The sequence below is a fragment of the Myxocyprinus asiaticus genome, chromosome 7 (genome assembly GCF_019703515.2).
Source record: "Myxocyprinus asiaticus isolate MX2 ecotype Aquarium Trade chromosome 7, UBuf_Myxa_2, whole genome shotgun sequence".
Classification (NCBI taxonomy): domain Eukaryota; kingdom Metazoa; phylum Chordata; class Actinopteri; order Cypriniformes; family Catostomidae; genus Myxocyprinus; species Myxocyprinus asiaticus.
The window spans coordinates 52,697,995-52,722,036 of NC_059350.1; the positions used below are offsets into that span (position 1 = coordinate 52,697,995).

The 24,042-nt window shown below is 37.7% G+C and overlaps 2 protein-coding genes across 5 annotated transcripts; both read left to right on the forward strand.

Moving 5' to 3' along the window:
• The first annotated feature begins 311 nt into the window (after positions 1-311).
• On the forward strand, positions 312-16,024 carry mief2 (mitochondrial elongation factor 2). Of its 4 annotated transcripts, none has more exons than XM_051702806.1 (6): positions 351-441; positions 7,318-7,410; positions 9,148-9,302; positions 9,691-9,847; positions 12,179-12,501; positions 13,605-16,024. In XM_051702806.1, exons 3-6 carry the CDS (start codon positions 9,168-9,170, stop codon positions 14,388-14,390), a joined length of 1,401 nt encoding a protein of 466 aa, XP_051558766.1. In that variant the 5' UTR covers positions 351-441; positions 7,318-7,410; positions 9,148-9,167; the 3' UTR covers positions 14,391-16,024. The 4 variants fall into 4 exon arrangements, with proteins under 4 accessions (XP_051558765.1, XP_051558767.1, XP_051558766.1 ...); XM_051702804.1 differs by having other exon boundaries at positions 363-441; positions 12,176-12,501; XM_051702805.1 differs by lacking the exon at positions 7,318-7,410 and having other exon boundaries at positions 312-441; positions 12,176-12,501.
• A 1,377-nt stretch (positions 16,025-17,401) lies between these two features.
• smcr8b (Smith-Magenis syndrome chromosome region, candidate 8b) lies at positions 17,402-23,654 on the forward strand. Its single transcript, XM_051702785.1, has 4 exons — positions 17,402-17,671; positions 17,844-17,932; positions 18,739-21,413; positions 23,226-23,654. Exons 3-4 carry the CDS (start codon positions 18,751-18,753, stop codon positions 23,638-23,640), a joined length of 3,078 nt encoding a protein of 1,025 aa, XP_051558745.1. The 5' UTR covers positions 17,402-17,671; positions 17,844-17,932; positions 18,739-18,750; the 3' UTR covers positions 23,641-23,654.
• Positions 23,655-24,042: the final 388 nt, after the last annotated feature.

Sequence of the window (24,042 nt, forward strand, 5' to 3'; positions counted from 1 at the left end):
CAAAGTGAAATAATTAAATAAACATACAAATGTAATATAAATAAATAATATAACCAATAATTAATTAACAAATATATAAACCAACTTAATGTAACATTAAACAAAATATAGTATGAAAGTTTAAAATATTTTTTGTTTGTTTTTTTGGAAAATATATATATATATAAAAAAATTCTACATTTAAGTATTGAAATATCTAATTTAATAATTTAATTATTGCATTTTTATTTAATTTCAACCGATTTCATCAACGGTCGTTCCTCTTTGAGGTCGTGGCCATAGTTTACTGTCATTTCATTGGTCAAGATGCACGTCAATCAGAGGGTCGAGTGACGTAGGATGTGTTTGTTTTAGGGGAGAGGGCAAGTGCGTACTAGACAAAAGTGCTGAATTTGATACTACACTCCAATGGCTTTAAATAACTGATACTACCTTATAAAGGTAAGTAGCCTGTTTAAATTGGTACTGACGCTACATTTGTCTGTTTATTATATCACCAAACTTGTTCGTTTTCCGCAATCGACAGAAGGTGAAGACAGCAAACGCTAACAGAGCAAAACACTGTTGTTCTATATTACAGTGGTTTTAAGTAAAGCCCTTTCTAAACAAGCTGCAAAGCTTATTTCTCAATTATTCGACAGTTTCATGTAATTTAATAAAATATAGATCAATGTAAAACCTGACATTATTATTAGATGTGAATGTACGTGCCAAACAGCTCGTCTGTACACTGGTACTGCTGGCACTGCATGTATGGTTATATAGTAGCTGTCTTATCTGAATTAGTTAAGAATGTTATCTTATCTTTTTGAAGACCTTACATCATTATTGTGCACTAACTGCGTTGGCATTTGTTTTTTACCCACTAACAATGGATGTATTATTGTATAAGTCTACTTCGTTTTCATTTGATGGTTGTTCAGGGCAAAGAAGTTCTTGTCAAGCAAAACCCTTCATATTTAAAGCTATCAGTGTCATATTATGAATCACCCATGCACTAGTGTTTTAGACCAGGTTTCAGTGCAATTTTTGGATCACAGGAAACTGAGCCCTAAAAGAAGATCACAAAATTATCATATGAATAAGTAGAGAGTTACTAGGCCACATGGGTCTAAATTTAGACATTGTATGAGTGTAGCCTCAATGGTGTTTCAGACCACCTTGGGCTGTCACGTAGCAGACATCAGCTGTGTGCATCATATTTTCATGTATAAATAAAGTCCCATTTATACACTGTGAGAAAAAATAGTGAATGTGATATTAAAAAGACAACATAATGTTTCCAAAAATAAAATGGTTGGCTTTTATATTTTCATACTAAACTTAAAAGAAATGATTACAAATTTATCTGGAAAATCGTAAGTTTGTATTAAGTTTTTCTACCTTCTATCAGAGTAATGTTACATGAATAAACTCAGAGAAAAAAAAAATGCACATTTATTTGTAGTATTTAAAAGCAGAATGAAACTGACATGATGTGTAATGTTTACTCGTTCCTTTTTTTTTTTTTTTTTTACAATTCTTTACGCTTTTTTACTCTAAAATGTTCTGTGGACCCCCTAGCACACCCTTGCAGACCCCCAGTTTGAAAACCCTTGCCTTGAAGCATAGGGAGGGAGTTTATTTTCTCAAATAATTTTGTATTTTCTTACACAAAGTGTTTGGTTTCAATCGCAATATCTTGCAATATCCCTTAAGAAAACTGACTGTGGTTATTTCTAGGGCTGGGCATCGGCAGTAGGACTGGGTATTGATACAGATTTACCGATTTGATTCCGATTCACAAGCTTTCGATTCTACTTGATATTGATTCATATGGGTATATATCAGTTATAATGTCCCTTTTGCTTAAATAAGAAATTCTCTCCCAACTAATGCTGTTAATTATACAGGGGACCTTCTAACTAGGTACATTATGAAAATATTAATTTTACTAATGATATTTTATTAGATTTTCATCATTTTGGTCACTTTTGACTTCTTAAAAAATGGACAAATCCATGTATTCAATCAATAAATAAGATTTTATATTTCATACATTATTTTTGTTACATCTTTATTGTTTAATTGCATAATTGGTCATATTTACAAGTATTTACTCTTTAGCAAAACCGGCATTTCTGTAAAGAGCATCTGTAGATGAGCGCATGTTAACGAGAGACAACTCGAATGGCTTTATCTCATCTGTGCCATGCATGATTAGAATTAAATGTTTATTTTTTGTTGTTTTGATCAAAAACTGACTAAAGAACAGAACTTAAAAGAGACATTTAATTGCATATCGGTTGAGTGGATCTCATCTTTGGAACAACTTTTACTGTCAACATAAAGTGAAAGGATCTCGCTGCTAAAAACTCCACCACTATACTACACCAGAGGTGCAAAAACCATGTAAAGGGGGCTCCGGCAACTCAGTAAAGGGGGCACAATCTGACCAGTGTGTATAAACCGATCAGCCACAACATTAAAACCACCTGCCTAATATTGTGTAGGTCCCCCTTGTGCCGCCAAAACAGCCCCAACACATCTCAGAATAGCATTCTGAAATGCTATTCTTCTCACCACAATTGTACAGAGCGGTTATCTGAGTTACCGTAGACTTCGTCAGTTCAAACCAGTTTGGCCATTCTCTGTTGACCTCTCTCATCAACAAGACATTTCCATCCACAGAACTGCCGCTCACTGGATGTTTTTTGTTTTTGGCACCATTCTGAGTAAATTCTAGAGACTGCTGTGTGTGAAAATCCCAGGAGATCAACAGTTACAGAAATACTCAAACCAACCCATCTGGCACCAACAACCATCCATGCGATTATCTAATCAGCCAATCGTGTGGCACCAGTGCAGTGCATAAAATCATGCAGCCCAATGACAAGCGGGCTTCCGGCGGTACAACCATTTTAATAAGAAAAGGTGTGATCCATAGTCATATAAATAATAAAAGCAACCTACAGGCGACAGCAATATGCCTGACTTTGCAGAAAACCATCACAGTCGTCTCTATCTACATTCTTCCAAATTTAAACTTGACACAGATGGACCTAGATCACCTTATTGCTCAGCGCTCCTTTTATTCTCATCGGAGATTTGAATAGTCATAACATTTTGTGGGGCAGTAATCACTGTAACACAAAAGGAAAGAAGATTGAAGATTTTATAGATAACCACACCTTATGTCTTTTAAATAATGGATCGAATACCTATTTACATCCAGGACATGGAACGTATTCTGCAGTCGACCTAACAATTTGTCAGCCTGAATTATTTTTAGACCTATATCATGGAAAGTTTGGCATGACCTCTTTGGAAGTGACCATTTCCCAATCACTGTAACCATCAAAGGCAGAGAGGAAGAAACAAATGTACAAAGACGGCAAATTAAAAAAGCAAATTGGTATCAATTTCAAACACTCTGTCATGAGAGACTGACACGGTTTCCAGAAGACAGCCCAGATGCTATGCAGAATTTCACTGAAACGCTCATATCTATAACTAATGATACAGTCCCAAGAACATCTTTAAATATAAAACATAGATGACTTCCATGGTTTGATACATGTAAGGAATCTATAAAAGAGAGGAAAAAAATTAAAAGACTGTTCATCAGACATCCATCAACTGAAAATCTTATCAAACTCTAGATGAGTAGATCACAAGCAAGAAGAATTATAAATGAAGTGAAAAAGGAAAGCTGGGAAGATTAGTTTCCAGCATGACAACAAGTACTCCATCATACAAAATATGGAACCTGATACGGAAAATGAAGGGAAAAAACAACGGTCCTCAAATACAACACATCAAACAGCACGGCAAACATTCTAGCAAAAACTTTCGAAAACAATTCATCTATTGAGAACAGCCCTCCTGCTTTTCGAACGTTTCTTGCTCAACAAGAAAAAGAAAAGATTAACTTTGGCTCCAGTAACACAGAGCCATACAACCAACCTTTTTCTATGGTAGAACTATAGAGAGCCATTAAAAAAATCCCACGACACAGCTGTTGGACCGGATAAAATACACTATCAATTTTTAAAGAATCTACCCCACCTTTCCTTGAAAACGCTCCTTAGAATTTTTAACTCCATCTGGATATCTGGAAAAATCCCATCCGCCTGGCATGAAGCAGAAATAATACCCATTCCAAAGCCAGGAAAAGACCATAACGACCCCATAAACTACCGCCCTATAGCTTTAACTAGTTGTTTATGCAAAACAATGGAGAGGATGGTCAATGATCACCTGGTCTGGATACTCTAAACACCACATAAGTAACGCCCAGTGTGGTTTCAGGAAAGGTCGAAACACTACAGATCACCTTATTTGTCTTGAAAGCTATATTCGTGATACCTTTATTAGAAAAGAACACGTTTTAGCTGTCTTCTTCGATTTGGAGAAAGCCTATGACACGACATGGAAACATGGCATTGTAAAGGATCTGTACCAAATGAATTTCAGAGGTCGACTGCTAGTCTTCATTGAAAGATTTTTATCGAACAGACTTTTTAGAGCAAACACCTTGTCTAACCTACGTAAACAAGTACTTGGAGTACCTCAAGGAAGTATCCTATCAGTAACCCTTTTCAGTATTAAAATAAATAGCATTGCAAAAGTCATTGGTTCTGATATCCTCTGTAGCTTATATGTAGATGATATCCGCATTTGCTACAAGAGCAAGTACATGAATACTATCGAGCGAAAAGTCCAATTGTAGATAAACAAATTGCACTCCTGGTCAACACAGAAATGTTTCAAGTTCTCACAAACAATCATCTGTATGAATTTCTGTCAGCTTCGTTCGCTACACAATGAACCAGAGCTGTTTATGGATGGAGTCCCCATTAAAGTTGTTAAAGAGAACGGGTTTCTTGGCATCACTTTTGACAACAAACTGTCTTTTATTCCTCACATTAAATCACTGAAAAAGAAATGTTTTAAAGCTATGAATGTTTTAAAGGTTTTATCCAAAACCAAATGGGGAGCAGACAGCTCAACTCTCATGAACTTGTACAGAACCATGGTACGCTCAAAGCTGGACTATGGAAGTTTCATTTATGGATCAGCTAGGAAGTCATATATATATATACGACTTTTGGTCACTGTACACCACCAAGGCATACGACTAGCTTTGGGAGCCTACAGAACATCACCAATCCAAATTCTCTATGCGGAAGCCAATGAACCTTCCTTGGAAATCAGATGCCTAAAGTTGGCCTTACAATATGCAACCAAACTTAAAACAAATAACGAAAACCCAGCCTATTCAGCAGTTTTCCCACTTCAGAACTCAACAATATATGAAAAAAAAACCAAGTTTCATTCGTCCATTTTGCCTACGTATAAAAACCCATCTGGAGAATCTGAAAGTGGATCTAATCAGTTTGAAACAGACACATTTCTGCAAAATTCCTCCATGGGATCTCAAAAAGCCTAAAATCCATCTGGATTTAACAAGGAACCAAAAATCCAAAATGCATTCAAATGATTTCCATCAACTATTTCTGGACATAAGAGCAGTATATATACTGGGACATAACCCACAACATATCCCAATATACACAGATGGATCTAAATCTGGAAATTAAGTGGCAGCAGCTTTTGCAACAAACCAACTGTGTCAGGGTATCCGCATCCCTGATCAAAGTTCAGTCTTCGCTGCAGAGGCAAACACTCTACTACTGGCACTGAAGTTTGAGACTGCTCCACAAAAACCTTTTGAAGCTACTAAAACTGATCACCCAACAATCATGAAGATTTTAATCAAACTGTCATCTCTTGAAGCAAGGAGTTTTAATATTATGTTCTGCTGGGTACCTGGACACTCAGGAATCACCGGTAATGAACAAGCAGACAGAGCTGCCAGAGAAGCACTATCAACTGACCCAGTAAAATGCCCTATACCTTCCACAGATCTGAAACAAACTCTGAATGTGTACATCAAAAACAAATGGCAGTCGGAGTGGGATCAGTGTTTAATCAACAAATTACGTGAAATATATCTTGTTGTTGGAACAAGATACGTGTTCCCTTTTAATAATCGCTGGGATCAAGTCATTTACACACGATGCCAGATAGGACATACAAGACTTACACACCAGTTTTTACTATCAGGAGGAAATTCGCCAAAGTGCTCATCTTGTCAGAACCCACTATCCTTTAAACATATTTTACTGGACTGTCATACTTCTACACATCTGAGGAACCTATATTATTCAGTTGGTACTTTTGAAAAGGTTTTTAACCAAGTGAATCCAAATTTAGTTTTAAGGTTTTTAGGAAAAATGAATCTTAACCACCTCATTTAACTCTATTTTAAATAACTAAACCTGGCTCCCGCCATGAATATAGTCATAGAAGCTGGTATGGCATAAAAAATAAAAAAAAATGAAATAAATAAATAAATCATACAAATACGGGTCAGGAGCTTTAGTTAATGTTCACATCAACCATCAGAATGGGGAAAAATTTGATCTCAATGATTTGGACCATGGCATGTTTGTTGGTGCCAGATGGGCCTCAGATGGGTTCAAGTCCGGGCTCTGGATGGGCCATTCAAGGACATTCACAGAGTTGTCTCTAAGCCACTCTTGCGTTGTCTTGGCTGTGTGCTTAGGCTGTTTGTCCTGTTGGAATGTGAACCTTCGGCCCAGTTTGAGGTCCTGACTGCTCTGGACCAAGTTTTCATTAAGGATATCTCTGTATTTTGCTGCATTCAGCTTTCCTTCAACTCTGACCAGTCCCCCAGTCCCTGCCGCTGAAAAACACCCCACAGCATGATGCTACCACCACCATGCTTCACCGTTGGGATGGTATTGCGCAGGTGATGAGCGGTGCCTGGTTTCCTCCAAACATGATGCTTGGAATTGTGGCCAAACAGTTCAATCTTCATTTCATCAGACCAGAGAATCTTGTTTCTCACAGTCCTAGTGTCCTTTAGGTGTTTTTTTTTAAGTGTATTTTACTGAGGAGAGGCTTCGGTCTGCCCACTCTGCCATAAAGCTCAGACTGGTGGAGTGTTGCAGTGAAGGTTGTCCTTCTGCAAGTTTCTCGCATCTCCACACATGATCTCTGGAGCTCAACCAGAGTGACCATCGGGTTCTTGGTCACCTCTCTTACCAAGGCCCTTCTCCCCCGATTGCTCAGTTTGGCCAGGCGGACAGCTCTAGGAAGAGTCCTGGGGTCGGATTCACGAAAATGTTCTTAAAAGAAAGTTCTTAGGATAAATTATAAGAAGTTTGTAAGAATATTCCTAAGTGCAATTCTTGAAAAATTCTTAAGTTCTCAAATATTTTCTTAAGAACATCTTAATTTCTTTCTTAGGAATAAAAAGACAGACTTTGACATTGTCTGATCAGCCTGCTCATGGAGTTGCCTTGTCTAATAGCCTACAGCATATTCAGTACTTCAACACAGGTAAATCTGTAACGATAAATGTATCTATTAAACTTTTTTTTAAGTAGCAAGCACCTCGCGATCATTTTTTTGAATATAAAGTGCGTGAGATGTGTTAGTTTAATGACATTAACCGTCAAAGGTGAATTTACTTGCTGCTAACCATTTGATTTAATTTGACATGGAGGAAAAGAAAAGAAACAACAACTTAAGTAGACAAGAGCTGAGGAAATTACTGCAAGGAATAAGTTCTCCGTTTTTTTCGGTCTAAAATTTCTATGTAAAGTCTCAACATGAAAACCACAGTAAATTCATTAAACATCTTACCTTTTAGAATTTAAGACAACTGTAAGGTTATCCTAACTTTAAGATGTTATTTACGACAATAGTTAAGAAAAAATTGAAATTTGAAAGTTACGTTTTTTCTTAAGAAGTTTATTCGGGAATACAAAATATTCTTAGTTTTTTTCTTAAGTTACAAATTAAGAAGAAAATGGTTGTTAAGAAGACATTTCTTCTTAAGAATGTTTTGTGAATCCGGCCCCCGGTTGTTCCAGACTTCTTCCATTTAAGAATTACGGAGGCCACTGTGCTCTTGGGAACCTTCATTGGAGCCAAAAGATTTTTTAGCCTTCCCCAGATCTGTGCCTTGACACAATCCTGTCTCTGAGATCTGCAGGTAGCTCCTTTGACCTCATGGCTTGGTTTTTGCTCTGATATGCATTTTCAGCTGTGAGACGTTATTAGGATCGCAGTGGCATACCAGTTTTACAGTATACCATGGTATGAAAATTGACGGTAATCGCACCATGTACATTTGCTTATCCACGGTATTGAAAAAAAATGCAACCAGAAGGAGAATCTCACTTGCACTTGCCCATCTTTCCTCCTTGACTGCTTGTCAGACTAATTTTTTCTCTCCCATTTATGTTGTTCAAAAGGAAGTACAGTTTGATTGATTGATTTCTGAAGAGAGAGTACCTTATTTAAAGGTCTTTTTTCCTCCTAATTTCTTTTGTTCAAACGGGAGATGTATAGCTTTCTTATTAATTTGATATATTTTCAAAAGGGACACTTTTTTATACATCCATTAAACAAAAATGGTTTCAAGTTTGTTATAATAAAGTGTTCGTTCAACCAAAAACCCCTTCTGTTTTCATTCCTTTGAGGGTCATTGTAGCTGATAATAATAATAATTGTGTAATACCGTATACCGTGATACCATGAAACAGTGATATTTTCGGAGACTGTTATCGTACCGTGAAAATCTCATACCGTTGCAACCCTAGACATTATATAGACAGGTGTGTGCCTTTCCAAATCATGTCCAATCAATTTAATTTGCCACAGGTGGAGACCTCTTCAAAAAATGAAGAGGTCTGAATACTTTCTGAATGCACTGTATGGTTACTGTAGTAAAACCAAGTCATGGATAAAGCTGTTGCGAGGGAATGCAAAACGTATTTTTAAATAACAGAAACTATTGTGAGGGAACACAAAGCTATTTCAGAAAATACATTTCCCTCCTTGTCCTCTAAGGGGCTCCATACTTCTCTCATTTGGAGCTGAAGAAATATTGCAACAAATGGAAAAAAAACTATTCTGATGTAGAGTGTCTCAGTTATCTACAACTGCAGAGATGATGTTATGAAGATTCGCTTTGGTGAAATGGCTTTTGTTAAAACCAAAAGCAAACGAGCTTTGGACTTTAAGTGCAATTAAAATCAAATGGTCATGTTATTCTCTTGATATTTTCAGGCACTCTTGCAGAGGAAGTGATGTATTATTCTAGTAAAAAGCGAGGTGAAGATGGAATCGCTGCTGTCATTGACTTCCTGTTGTCCAATGCCCGGCTGGTGCTTGGAGTGGGTGGAGCCGCAGTGCTGGGCATTGCAACATTAGCTGTGAAACGGGTGATTTCATTATTTTAGCATGTGGTTTCTGTCCTGATCTGATAACCAGCTGTCTTTTCAAAGCATTATTATTAAAATTCTTCCCCCTTTTCACATAGAATTTCCTTTTTTACTTTTGTAGTTGATAAAGCTTCAATTACTAGCTTCAAATCTAATGCTCATCCATTGAGATTTGACTTCATTTTTAGATATTCGTTTTTAAAGTGACATTAAAAAGTGACGCCATCTTGCATGTCATTGTGTGAAAGCCATTTAAAACATTTGGCCCCCACCAATGGTGTTTGGTTGTAAAAGCATGTATTGGTTGTGCAAAGTGCTCTTAGACAATAGTGTTTTGGATCCAATTTTTGTTCCATAATGTCATTTTCCTCTCCCTGTGATGTCATAGCTGATAGAGCGTGCAGGAAGGCCTCCTGATGAAAAGCCGGAGAATAAGATGACGGACAGCTGGGAGGAGTTAAGCTTGGTTAGCTCTTCCCCCAAACTGCTGCACAGGGGAATTGAAGGAGTGGTCGTGAAACAGATTGCCGCTGCAACCAAGAAAGGTACGCACTCGAATACAGTGTGAAAAGTCATTGCTGACTGTTGAGTTTTTAAAAGAATAGTCTTGTTGGACTTTTAAAGGTGCATACCAGGGCTGAGTATTGATACAGATTTTCTGATTCAATTTCGATTCCGATTCATATGGGCATATTTCAGTTTTAATCTTCAATTTGCTCAACTATAAAATAAATTCTCCCCCATCTAATGCTGTTAATTATATAAGGGACCTACTAACTAGGTACATTATGAAAATATTAATTTAAAATTATTATTTTTTACATTCGTTTTTCATCATTTTGGTCACATTTTTGCTTTTGAACAATGTTCAAATCCATATATTCCATGATTAACCACTTTAACTCTGCGGACCCACCGGCTGGTCCAAAAACGGGCGCTATTGTTGCGAAAAAAGTTTACGCTTCAAGTCTCTGAATACGTGAGTCAGGCGTATCGTTTGAAAGCTTAGAATCTGGCCTTTTCACTTCTGCATTTCTGTTCATTAAAATAACAAAATAAGACCTGAAAACATTTGCGTCACAAATTAGTGCCACCTAGAGGTCATGTGGTAGAAATATTAATATGAATATAAAAGTCATTCAAATAGCACTTAAATAGACAAATAATATTTCAAAATAAAAGCTCTCATTCTCAGAAATGCGACTGCACAGTTTATTTTGTTGGCCTAATACCACATTTTGAAAACATTTCTTAATGAAAAGTTAAATATGATATTTGTAAGAAATCAAATACAAATGTCTCTTATGCTTTGATCAATGCTGCTGTAAGCCCAAAATAGCTAAAAACTTTATATCAGTTTTCGCTTGTCTGTGAGCCTGCTTGTGTGAATAATCTAATGTTATATTTTGGATATCCAGAACAAAATATGCAGTCCAGCAGGAAATGCATGCTAAACAAATCATCGGAAATATATGCTATCGACTACTGATGATAAAATGTTATACTTTATTGCAAAGGGGAGGATCTCCGCTTTCCTAGATTGAGCTTCTAATCAACTCAGATGCCGAGATATTCGATGAAACAATGGGGGTGGTACATGAACTTAACATTAGACTGAATGTCTATGGACGAGCACATCCGTGCGGGCTAAAATGCATTAGAGTGCCACCTACATTTCAGATCGGCATTTTGTGATGAAAGGTGATAGAGGGAAAAAAAAGTCTAGTACTTGCCATCTGGTGGAATAAAATAAGACTTTTTGGAGGGAGATGATGTGAACAGAACCAGAATTACATGATTACAAAGTTAGGACAACAACCAAAGAAATTATTATTCTAATTTTTTTAAATTCTGTTCATCATAAGATTGTAAACATACAATATTATTCATGAATAATTGGAGTTTTTTTATTTTATATTTTATTTTGGGTGGTTTATAAAAAAATAAATAAATAGACCAGTTGTTGTCAGTTAGTTCATAGAATGTGTAAATGGTGAGCTTTTAAATTTGAGTGTGAAAATTGCAGGCGGCAACACAAAAATGCCCCAGTTGAAGAGGATGTCTTGAAATGGCATATTATATTACATATATGTGTATTGTTACATGTCTATTGTTTACATGTATAATTTGTACTATATTACAAGTATTTACATGGATCTGTAGAACACATGCTAAAATGGAACTTATTTATTTATTTGATCAACAACTAACTGTAAAGAACAAAGGATTTAAAAAAAGATATTATTCAATGATAAATGGATTGCATGGATCTCGTCTTTGGACACATTACATGGAACGATTCAAACCAAATTTGTTCTCTTAGCACGCAGTGAAAGGACCTCTGTGATCTGAAAATTTACCAGCCAGTGGCTAATCACAGACATTTAGAGGGTTCCCACATAGACTTAAAAATCGATGCATTTTTAACCAGCCCTAATGCATACTTTTGCGCCACTAGCAGCACCGAAAAGAATTGCAGAAATAATGGCTAAATAAGTTTCAAACCCTTACCCTGTCTTCCTGTGTTTGGACAAACAAATAGTCCTGTCCCAAACTCACTCTATTGGTTGAGCCAATGTTGTTATGGCAGGCCCAATCAGGCTGCTCAGACAGATTACAATTGTTTGTTGTTGCAAGTGATACAGAAATTTCTCTAGTGCTAAATTATTATTTTACACCATCAGGCCTATCTGTTTGACCTGCCCAGTTGTAGACAGGGGGGTGTGTTTGGAAAACCTGTTTGAAAACAATCGTTTCCCAATTCCATTTGGTGACAGAAATCACACACTTTGGCTTTAAATATTAGAAGTTCTTGTTCTGATTGCTCAAGAACTTGTTTAGCTGGACTTACCTGTTTTGTGTGTATATTTTAGCAGAGCTGTCCCAGCCAATCCCCCTGCCTTCACCTGAGCCCCAGCGGTGTGACCCTGACCCACCTCAACGACGGAAACGAATGGATCTCTGTGTGCTGACGTTTGCTGATCGTCTGCAGCAGTATTACAGAACGCGAGTGTGTCTGTCGGATGAGGAGGTTTCTGTAGCACAACAGCGAGCGTTAGACATCGCCACGGAGATCCAGGCCTTCCTGCGTTCTAAACACCCAGAGATGCCGTTGGGCGACATGACATTAGGGGGGTCACTGCTCGATGACCTGCAAGTGGTTAATGCTGACCATGCCTGCCTGATCGTGCCCCTACAGGTATGATGGGGTTTTTTGAGCATGTGTCTTGTTGTGTAATCGTGTATTTGCTTGTCCAAAATGCTTTATAAAGCTGAAGTATGTCATTTCTGCGACGCTAGCATATGCCACTGGTCTGATGTTGTTCAAACAGTCAGATAGTCCCGCCCCCAGCTCACGCCATTGGTTGAGTAACATTGTTGGGGCAGAACATATTTATTATTTTTGTTTTTTTTGGATTTTTCCCCTTTTTCTCCCAATTTGGAATGCCCAATTCCCAATGCGCTCTAAGTCCTCGTGGTGGCATAGTGATTCGCCTCCAGTCCGGGTGGCGGAGACGAATCCCAGTTGCCTCCGCGTCTGAGACAGTCAACTGAGACTTGTTGAGCGCGTTGCCACGGAGACATAGCGCATGTGGAGGCTTCACGCCATCCACCGCGGCAACCACGCTCAAGTCACCATGCGCCCCACCGAGAACAAACCACATTATAGCGACCACGAGGAGGTTACCCCATGTGACTCTACCCTCCCTAGCAACCGGGCCAATTTGGTTGCTTAGGAGACCTGGCTAGTACACAGGAATTTTTATAGCGACACAGTGTTAACAGTTTTCGAGAAAATTGACCTATGAATGGCTTAGTTGTCTTTGCATATTAAGCTTAAGAAGTTACATAATTCAGCTTTAAGTAGGGCTGTCGATCAAATCATAATGTAATCATGTTATTGGCCTAATTCCATCTACACTACTTTTAATAGTTGGTCTAAGTACTCGTACGTCAGACTAACGCTTTTGGAGCGTCTCACTAGTTTTCAGCATCTTGTCATAGGCGTTGTGTTTTTATGGAGCTGTGTCAAGTTAAGCAGAGTTTAAAACTTTGAAAAAATGCATCTCGAGATCCCTGCCAATGACTTGCAAAAACATCAAGGTGGTATATCAAGCTTGAATTACTCCAGTGGTAGGAACATTCATAATTACATATTATTAATTGCATTTTCATAAAATTAATCACACTAAATTATTGTGTTAAATCGACAGCCCTATTTAAGTTTTCAGTAGTTGCCATTCTAGAGTATTAACTTAAGGTAGTATGCTCAAACTTTGTTTTATATGTGTGTTTTTATAGTTGGAGTCTAGTCTGTGGACGGCCATTGCAGGAGAGGACACATTTTTGGGTCACCCTCAGTATTGCATGGTGCGGCGCGAAAACCTTGAGTACTTCCCACGAGGTCGGAGCTACTGGGATCGACACTTGCTGGGCGGGTACTTGTCATCACGACTTGTTTCTGAGCAGCTCAGCAAGGCGGTGATGGAATCTATGAACTGGCCGTCGCTGACCGGAACCCTTGAGTGTGAGGTCCGACCGGTGCTTGGATCTCCTGAACTTAAACTAGAGATTCAAGGGTTAAGTCGAAGCGGTTACAACAGTGGAGAACGCTTCTATATTACCATATTGCCGACAGTTCGGCTTGGTCAGATGACGCTTACGGCACAACGGGAGATCACAGGGTCATTTGACTACGTTTGGTACCAGAGTTTGTACACCAGCGAAACGTCTAAATTGGCGACACTTGACACAGTGGACTCGGGGTCAGAGGTCCGAAGGAAGTGCCTGAAAACATTGAAGGCAGTGTGCCGCAACTGCCCTGCTCTACGTAAGCTCACCGGCAGCCATCTTAGCAATGTCATTCTGCACATGAGTGAGAAGGAAACTGATTGGTTGGAATCGGCCTTCGCTGATAGGTTCCAACAGGCGATCACTGAGCTGATTGGATACCTGGAGACTGGAATCTTACCCAGTTATTTCAAACCTGATGTGAATCTATTTCAGGGTTTTAGTGAGGACGATATTGATGAAATGGGTTTTATGCTCTACTGTGCTGTAACTGAACCTGAGATATTACTGATTTGATACTACTGATTTGAATATCTCTAATAGATGTGCAAGCACAGAGTAGCTGTCTCCATGGCAACAGGCATTTATGCACCTTTAAAGGAATAGTTCACCCAAAAATGAAAATTCTGGGATCCTTTACTCACCCTCATGCCATTCCAAACCAATATGACTTAATTTCTTCAAATGAACACAAAGGAAGATATCTCACAGAATGGCCAAGCTGCTCTTTACCGCACATTGAAAGTGCTCCAAAAAGGTATTATAAATGTAGTCCAAATCTGATTGAGGAACTGATTGAATAAAAGTCTTTAAAATTCACTAAAAATATTCTCAAATGTCAATATTCTTAAATAACACATCTCAAATCGTGCTTCAGCATATTCAAACTTGGCAAATCATGATTGGTTACAAGACGAACAAGCAAGCCAATGGCATCTGGTATACTTGATGTCAAATTTCCGTCTTCATGTGCCAAGTTTTAATATGCACAAACACGAATGAGACTTTGTCGGATATAATGACTTTGATCTGTTTCTCGCAGAGCTACTGTATGGCTTCAGAAGACTTGGAATATAATGGTAATTTCTGGTGCTTTTTTGTGTGACCGCCCCTATAAACTGTGAATTGTATGTTGTTGTTTTTTTGTATGTAAAAGAGCAGCTGAACATTGTTACAAACACCTCCTTTAGTGTTCCACAGAATAAAGTCATATGGCTTTGGAACGACATGTGGGTGAATTAATTATGTTTAGACCAACCAACTAGCCCTTTAAACAAATATTTGCTTATCATCTTTATGACAAGTAATTGCCTTAAGGTGTCACACCATACCTCATTGGCATACAATGAGTGACATAGGCATCTATTACTTTAACTATGCAGCACTTTCCTAGAGAGATACTTTTCTTGGATGTAGATTTAAATATAATATTTCTGAGTGCCCTAAGAGTATTTAGACCATTTATCCATCACTTTACGTGTATTTTCTTTTATGAACAGCGTGTTTGGTCTGTTTTGACCATGAGATTATGTTCTAGTATATTGTATTTGGCAGAAATGCCATTATGCATAGATAATGTGAAGCTATGTTGAATTTGAATAGGCAAATGGGCAATATTAAGTCAATAAAATGGTAATAAAGTGCTTTTGCTGAGCATGACAGTTGTTTAATTTAGTCTTTTAAGTGTTTTCTTACATGAAGTTCAGTTATTCTCTATTACAAAATGACAAAACTGTCTGGTGTGTTTGATTTTGAAACATGTACATTTAAGTGCATTAGAGGGTTATGTAAAGCTTAATAAAGTTTATAGGTGTACAGTTTGGTGAATGGCAAATGGACTTTCCTCTACCAATAATGGTGGTGGCATTTTTCTACCTGCCCAAATTCTACCCCTCCCATCATAGTAAGCATAAATGGCTGAATAACAAAAATAGACAGAAATAAATATATGTAGTGGGTCGCCCTGTCTACAGCTTATAATAATGTGCCAAACAAATTGTTAAAAAAAATAAACCACCACAACAGTAAATTGCCCCTACCAATTTTCATAGCACACTTATACCACTGAGGGTTAATGAAAACTTACTTAATACAAATTCATCTTTGCAAATGGTATGTGTCTAAATAAAGAGATTTGTCAAAATGTTAAAGTTGTTTATGGTGTTATTTGTGTTTGTATCCATTAGCATTGATCACCTGATAATTTATTATTGAGCAATTCTGTACACTAGGAAACATCTGATCTTTTTATTGTTCGTTGTATTTTCTCATTATAGCAACACAATTCGGTTTATTTTGAAAAGATCACTTCCCTTACAGATGTTTATCATGCTAACCACAGTTTCTGCCATAGTATGGCTTCATTGTAGAAACAATCACACTAGTAACGATGGTTTCCATGGTAAATATGTGTGAGGTCTTTTCTTTTGAAATGATGACAAATAGGCCTAACTTTTAAATGATATAATAATACGCCAAACTTAGTGTTTGAACAAATAGGTATTTATTTAGTATGGCAACTGCATGGCACTGATAGTTATTTTTAATTATACCTTACAATGTAACCCTAGTTTCTGGATAATATAGAAGTTTTATTTATTTTATTGTATAATGTAAAACCATAAGTTAAAGGGATAGTTCACCCAAACATTTACATTCTCTCATCATTTATTCACCCTCATGCCATCCCAGATGTGTATGACTCTTTCTTCTGCAGAATACAGAGATTTTTAGAGGAATATCTCAGCGCTGTTGGTCCATCCAATGCAAGTGAAATGGTGGGCAGACCTTTGAAGCTCCAAAAAGCACATAAAGTCCACATAAAAGTAATCCATATAAATCCAGTGGTTAAATCCATGTCTTCAGAAGAGATATGATAGGTATGGGTGAATTCTGAGTGTGAAAGTGGAGATAAATAGTAAAAAAAAAAACAAATGACTTAAATATTGATCTGTTTCGCTTTGGAAGACATATATTAAACCACTGGAGTCGAATGGATTACTTTTATGATGACTTAATGTGATTTTTGGAGCTTCAAAGTTCTAGTCACCATTCACTTACATTGTATGGACCAACGGCATCTAAAAATCTTTGTGTTTGCAGAAGAAAGAATGTCATACACATCTGAGATGGCATGAGGGTGAGGAAATTATGAATTTTCATTTTGGGGTGAACTATCCCTTTAATATGGGATTTAAACGAAGATTTCCATCATTACTCTTGTCAGATGAAATTAGGGTTTGTCAAAGGTTTTGCCCTTAAAAAACACGTACCTTGCTAATCATAGCTTCCGCCATTAAAAGTTACAGCCTAGTTATTGCTACAACTGTAAAACCATAAATAAATATGATCTCCTTTAGAGTTTTCTGTCACTTTCAGTGTCGATGAGAAGTGGTTAATGTCCTTCGGCGATCACGGTATTTTTGTAGTAATAACAAAATGTTGAATGTTTACCATGAAACATTTTTGAGGACTTTCTTTACCATTGTAATTGATTAACATATTAGTTCGCGGCGAGTTTATTATGGCGTGACCTATAAAAAGCGCGGTTATTTTTTGAGTGGCTGTAAATCTAATCAGTGAGGGTAAAGGCGGAAACATTGAGGTGAAATTGAGCTGGTTATGATCACTCCCCCCAACCAGCAGTGTCACATGGCCAACTATGGCAAAGGCAGCTTTGATTACAGCTCTCCGGCAAGCGCTTCAGTGTTTGTTTACTTCTAAACAACGACTTATTAAAACGAGCGAAATGCGTTTCACGTGATCTTCTGTGCTCGCGCTTGTGTCAACGAACGCCGGCAAGTTCATTTATATTTGTGTATATTATTCTAAATTGACTATAGTTAATGACATTTGCTTTTTTCCTACACTGACTTGATCGGTCTTATGCCTGTAATCGATGTGAAACTGATCATTTATGCTTGTTCTGGCTTTCAAACTGGATATAATTCTCTTTTGGTACGGCGACAGGTTTCCGTTTACTGTTCACATTACTGCGCACTGGCTGAGTCATCTGGATCTGTTAAAACTGGACCGGGAGTGAACTTGACAAAGTGAAGGTGCCGTTTTCAGGGGTTTAAAAAGTCAAGGGTTTCTATACTTAAGTATTATTTTGTGGGATTTATACTAAAGTGCTACTGAAACGTAATACATACTTTTAATTACATTTCAAAGTAAAAAAAAAAAAAAAAAAAAAAAATTCAAAATCAAACATTTACTCCTTTCAATTTCATTTAGGCCAAATACACATTTCAGACGTTGCATTGAATTAAATCTTTCTTAATTATCATTCTGTGGAATGCATACTTTTTGCATTTTTTTTTTCTTATAAAGAAATCATTCTTATATATATATATATATACACCAAGCCAATTAAACCAGGCTCCTGCTAATTTAATTAATAAACCCGCTAATGAAATCCATTTCAATGTAAAACAAATTTGGCCACAAACATGGTTATTTGTCTTTATGTAGAGCCATCTCAACAGTCATCACAACTTAGAATCTTTAATCTAAAGCAATGTGTTAATTATTAATCATACATCATTTATTATTTAATAATAAACTTGAAATATGATGCAACTGAAGCAATTTCTGTAAACAGGTTTAGGGTAGTTTTCAGTTCAACATCTGCTGTTCTAGAGCCTTACATAGTCAGGACATTGAGTACATTTTGATCAAACAGGTTGCTTCACAAAGTTTGTTTTCATCAGTTTATTTCTAAAGCTAAGAAAACATTTATTTTTTAATACTCGACATGTTTTCAGTTAGATGCTTTAACTTTTGAGTACATTTATGACTGTATCCATATTTAAGTATAATTTCGCTGTACTTTTTACACCCCTGGGCGGTTTGTTTTAAACAGATTTGTACCACCATGATTGGTTCTCCAGACTTGTTTGCTTTCACTAAAGAGACTGACTTCAGGGAAATACCCACAGAACCATCAGCACTTCCAGAGGAACTGTCTGTGCCCATGTATACCTACTCTGGAAACAACACACCATGGTCCAAGATATCCAGTGCTAAATTTAAAAAGGATTTTATCCTTATATCCGAGTTCTCTGAGCAAGTCGGGCCCCAACCTTTACTCACAGTTCCTCCTGAAACCAAAGCTTGTGGGACGTTTGATTTGAACCACTTCTCCCTACGGATCATGTCAGTGGACTATCAGACCTGCCTCACAGGCTCAGGAGGATGTAGCTCTCCTAAACTGAACTTTGTGGAAGACTCAAAAGTAGTTTTAGGGGATTCTGGAGAAGGTGCGTTTGCATATGTGCACCACCTCACACTCTATGATTTGGAGGCTCGAGGGTTTGTGCGACCTCTCTGTCTTGCCTACGTGTCATCCGATGAGAATAAAATCATACAGCAATTCCAACAGCTTTCGACAGAGTTCTCAAAAGTTTCTGAATGCCTGAAAACAGGGAACAGGAAGAACTTTGCAAATGAACTGGAGAAAAAACTAAGAGATTTGGAGTACACAAGAGTTGTGTTACTTGGGGAGATAGAAAGAGAGAATTTAAATGACTCATTTAAGTACACAAATGAAAGGGAACAGACTCTGAATAGTAGACCTATATTAAAGGGTGATGCAGAAGATTTGAAACTGAAAGATAAATCATTATTATTCAAAGATGAAGTGAAATTACAAGAGAAAGACGGATGTGAACTTTCGAGAGAGAAGGTAGAGACAAAAAATTGTACATTGAGTGAGACTGTCTCCAATAACAGGTTATTGCTTATCAATTGTGAAGTAGAAGGGACAATGAACAAATATGAGCAAGATAAACAGTTTGAAAAACTTAAAAAAAGAAAGGATAAAGAGAAAGGATATTGGTCAATGCCATTGACTAACAAAGCTGAGGAATTGGCCAGTGTACACAAATCTATTCAGGAACATAAAAGTCTTCTAAAACAGGTGACCTCCTACCCAACCAGGAAGCTCAGAGAGTCTGAGATCTCTTCTTTTGAACCAGATGACCTTCCTCATTCTTTGGAGCTTGACCTTGATGATTTAAGACTGCACAGTCAGCTTGCTGGGCCAATGCTAGAATGCAATGTTTTCTCCTTCACAAACACACCCTTACATTCTCCGGAGCTGATAAACTGTACTCCAGCTCGGCGATTTGACAGGCGTCTGAAAACTCTTGAGGAATTGTGTGATAAGTACTTCCACCAACAGGCGCTACAGCAGCTGCACTCCATTGAAAGGACATTCAGAGGAGATGGCAGCCATATCTACGCAAACCAACTCTGCCAAAATCTGCTTCGCAATCTCAAATCCACCAATTTCTTGTTCGAGGATCCATATGACTTGGAAGAGGGTGCAGAATTTCAGCCTGGAATGGCTGGCCATCATGTAGTCCATCAACCCTCCTTTCTTACTGCACCCAGCATTCTAAGTGAACCTGTCAGTCTTGAGTCCTACACCTCCTGTGTTGAAATGGTGCCAATCAAACTAGAGTTGGGTGGGTCTAGCCATTCTGCAGCTGTAGCCAGTGCGGTAACTGTCCCTTCCAAGGAAAGCCTACCCCCAACACCTAAATCATCCCCAGTAGAAACTGACATTGCAGATGAGGGGGTAGTTTCGGCACTGGATTATGATTGTAATGGTCACGATGAGGAAAATGTTTCAGCTATGAAGACCAGCATAAGCAGTGGGGACAGTATTGAGGTCTTGGGGACAGAAAAGTCCTTCAGAACTCAGGGGTCAAGTATACCCATGTATACAGCACCACAAAGACCTCCACCTTTGACCACCACAGCAGGACTGGAGGGTCTAAGGCAAGGGAGGGTACCTACCAGACGGACTTACAGTGGGGACAGCATTGAGGTGCTTAGTATGACGGACTCAATCCTACCAGAAGACCTGCGTGCCTTATATCCTTGCGCTATTGATGAGGAATCCCCAGAGCAGGAGACAGATGAAAAGGACAGATCTCAAAACCAGGAGAGTGAACAAGTTAAGGAGTGTCCTTTTGGTGTGGGAATTGCAGCTTCTGGAGAGAAAAGAGGTGTTTTTACAGAGGGTTTTTATCCTGCTTTCACCCTTACCCCACCGGACTGTCCTATGACTTTGACCCCAGCTGGGTCAAACTCCCAAGATGTGTGTAGTGCATTAGAATTAATCCCTTTCCCCTTGTTGGAGGAGCCTTGTCGGACAGTACGTGATGATTTATCAGACTGTTTCAGCTTTCGCAGCACCACTGCCTCCACACCCTCAGATTGCACTTTCTTTGTGTATCATCATGGGGATAAAAGAGAAGGTTTGACCAGACGGAGGCGTGGCCAAGTAGGACGGGCAGCCTTGAAGTTCCTCCAACAGTTTCCGTTTGCAGTGCACGCAGCGTTTAGTCTTCTGAGTGGCCAAACTTTGGTGGTGCTTGGGAGTGAGGAGGCTACGGTGAGAAAACTGGTTAAAGCACTATCTATCTACACGCCACATGTGGGCAGATTCAGAGAAACCATTCAACCTTGGACTTCAATGCCACTGCAACTTACAGACCTGCTAAACTGGAAACTTATAGGCTTCAATAGGTAACTATTCCCAGGAGTAACATTTTTCCATGCAGCTTAATTTTGACGACTATGCTTGAATATAAATGTCTGTAATTTTCAAATGAATGTCTAGAAGGTAACCTTGTTTTTCAAAAAGTTAATTAAAATCCCCAGGGTTCCCACACATTTTGACTTAATTATTTTCCACTACTTTTCCAGTCTTTCTGATTACCGGATAAGGATTTACGAAAATTATTTTATAGAGATCACACTCGCGAAGAGCAATTTCTTGCCAATGAAATATTTTTGAGCAAAGCATAACTAGAAAATGTATATTCACAATATAAATTTCCATTACTTTTCAAAATTGAATTGATTTCCATGACTTTTCCAGGCCTAGAAATCCCTATTTCATAAAGTGTCACATGTATAAAATTCCCTGATATATCCAGGTTATCCATGATTGTGGGAACCCTGAATTACACAGCAACCCTAACTTTGGTAGCAGCAAATGTGAATCTTGTGAGTTTCGCTGAATACGTTTTACCATTCCAGACTTATCCCCCATAGATCTTGACTTGCTGGGTCAAGTATGTTTGATTAGGGGTAAACTCTAGGAGCAGGGTGAGTGCCTCTGGTATACAATATAAATTAATTTTGCTGCACAATTAATTGAAATAAAATCGAAATCTCTATATGACCTTGTGCAATATTACACCGCAAAGGGCTGAAATTTCATTAAATAAATAATTTATTTGCTCGCTTCAAAGTTTGTGTGCTGTCCTGTCCTGGCTGTCTGTATTGCGTAAGTGCATTATTACAATGTTTTCAGAGCGATTCTGTGCTCCAAGACTCCATCTCGTGCTCAGAGTAACAAATGTGCTCCGAGTTCAGTTCGGTTTGCTTATATTTATATATAATTATTTTATTATGGTTATATTTAAAGTGCTCCAGGGGCTGGATTCACTTTAAATTCACTTTTGCTAAATTCCAAATAAGTCTGGCCACTACAAGTTAATATACAAGTAATAGACCCCATGGCACCGGGTATTTGTTGACAGAGTTGTTAAACTGAGAATCACATTGTACTGCTGCTGTAAATGTGAACTCAGCTACACACAAACTCTTTATGTCACCAAAGTAAAAACTTGATGGTTTAGAACTCATTGGTTTAAATGAACCATTACTTAACATAGCAATGCCACGTGCACGAAAACAGTTCAGTTTTATTTATTAGTACGTTTGTGGCTGAAGAACATGGGTAAAGCATTTCCAAATTTTGGTCAAAAGGAATCATTTACTATTTTTTGATTTATCATATCATAGTTCAAATCACAAATGCAATATTTAAAAAAATAATCACAATATGACTTTTTGTCCAAATTGTACAGCCCTAGTAAGGACACATGACAACCCAGGAAAACAGGATGTTTTGTCACCCTTACTAAAAACCAGAATTATAGTAACCCATACTTTCATTGGACCTCATTCATGAAACAAGCAGAACTAATTTCTTTCAATTCAATGCAATTTACATAACACCATCTTAGAAATGTCCTCTTTTAGGAGAATTTATCACTGGTGTCACAACCCTTGCTTCATTTGTGAAACAAAAATAAAATAAAAAATAATAAAGAGCAACAGTCAAGTTGTCCTTGATGAATAAACATAACGGCAAGATGTTAAATGTTTACACAACTTTTAAGGGCAAAATTTTTCTTAAGTTTCAAAGTTGCATAAGTCAGAAAGTCAGTGTTTATTGAGAATGACCCAAGAACACTTTTAACAAATTTACAAATTGTTAAAGCCATTTGATTTGACACTGTTCTTCTTTTACATTTCCTCTTTTAGGATGTGCTCCCTTACTCACAGCTTGCCCCACTGTTTGGGCCATTACAGCCGATACATCAGTGTTCTAGATCTGGATCAAAAGACACTGCGCTGCCCAACCTATAGTGGTACTCTTATCAGTCAGCTGGTGGATCCAAGAAGCCACATTATACGTGGCAACACCTACTTCCTGTTTGTTCAGCAAGTGCTAAGCAAGCTTGTCACCAGAGCATTCCTCCTGACATTTTCACACAGTCTCCATTCTCCCAGAAACCCTCATGAAACCATACGAACAGAGCATTTTCATTCTATACTGCACAGAGATGATAAGAAAATTGTCATCTATTTATCAGAGCTCATCAAACTGTATTACATGGAAGTTCCACCCAATGTCCTCAGATTCAGCTACACCAAAAACTCACTTTTCAAGCTCTGAAGCACTCAGTTGCACTGAAAATGAGTGTCAATGATTGGTGTTGACTCTTTTGCACTGTGTAGTTCTATTAAGCTTTGATTGCTTTTAAAAGTTGTTTTTGCATTCTATAACAATATAATGTATGCATTGTATGCATGCTTTGATTTCTTGTATTTAAAAAGCCAGCGATAAACAGAATATGTACAGTAATACTGTGGCCCGATCTCATTTGCAGAACCATATTATCACAGTTCATAACACAATCTTAAAGGATCTATAACAAATCAATATTGAATGGCTTCATAGCAGTGTGAACTTTTGGGAGTCATTTTGTTTTAATTCGTGTTTATTTAAATACATTTTGATGCTCAGAGATTTGTATATTGCCCTGTTGCTGAATGTGATTATTTTTAACATGTTCGA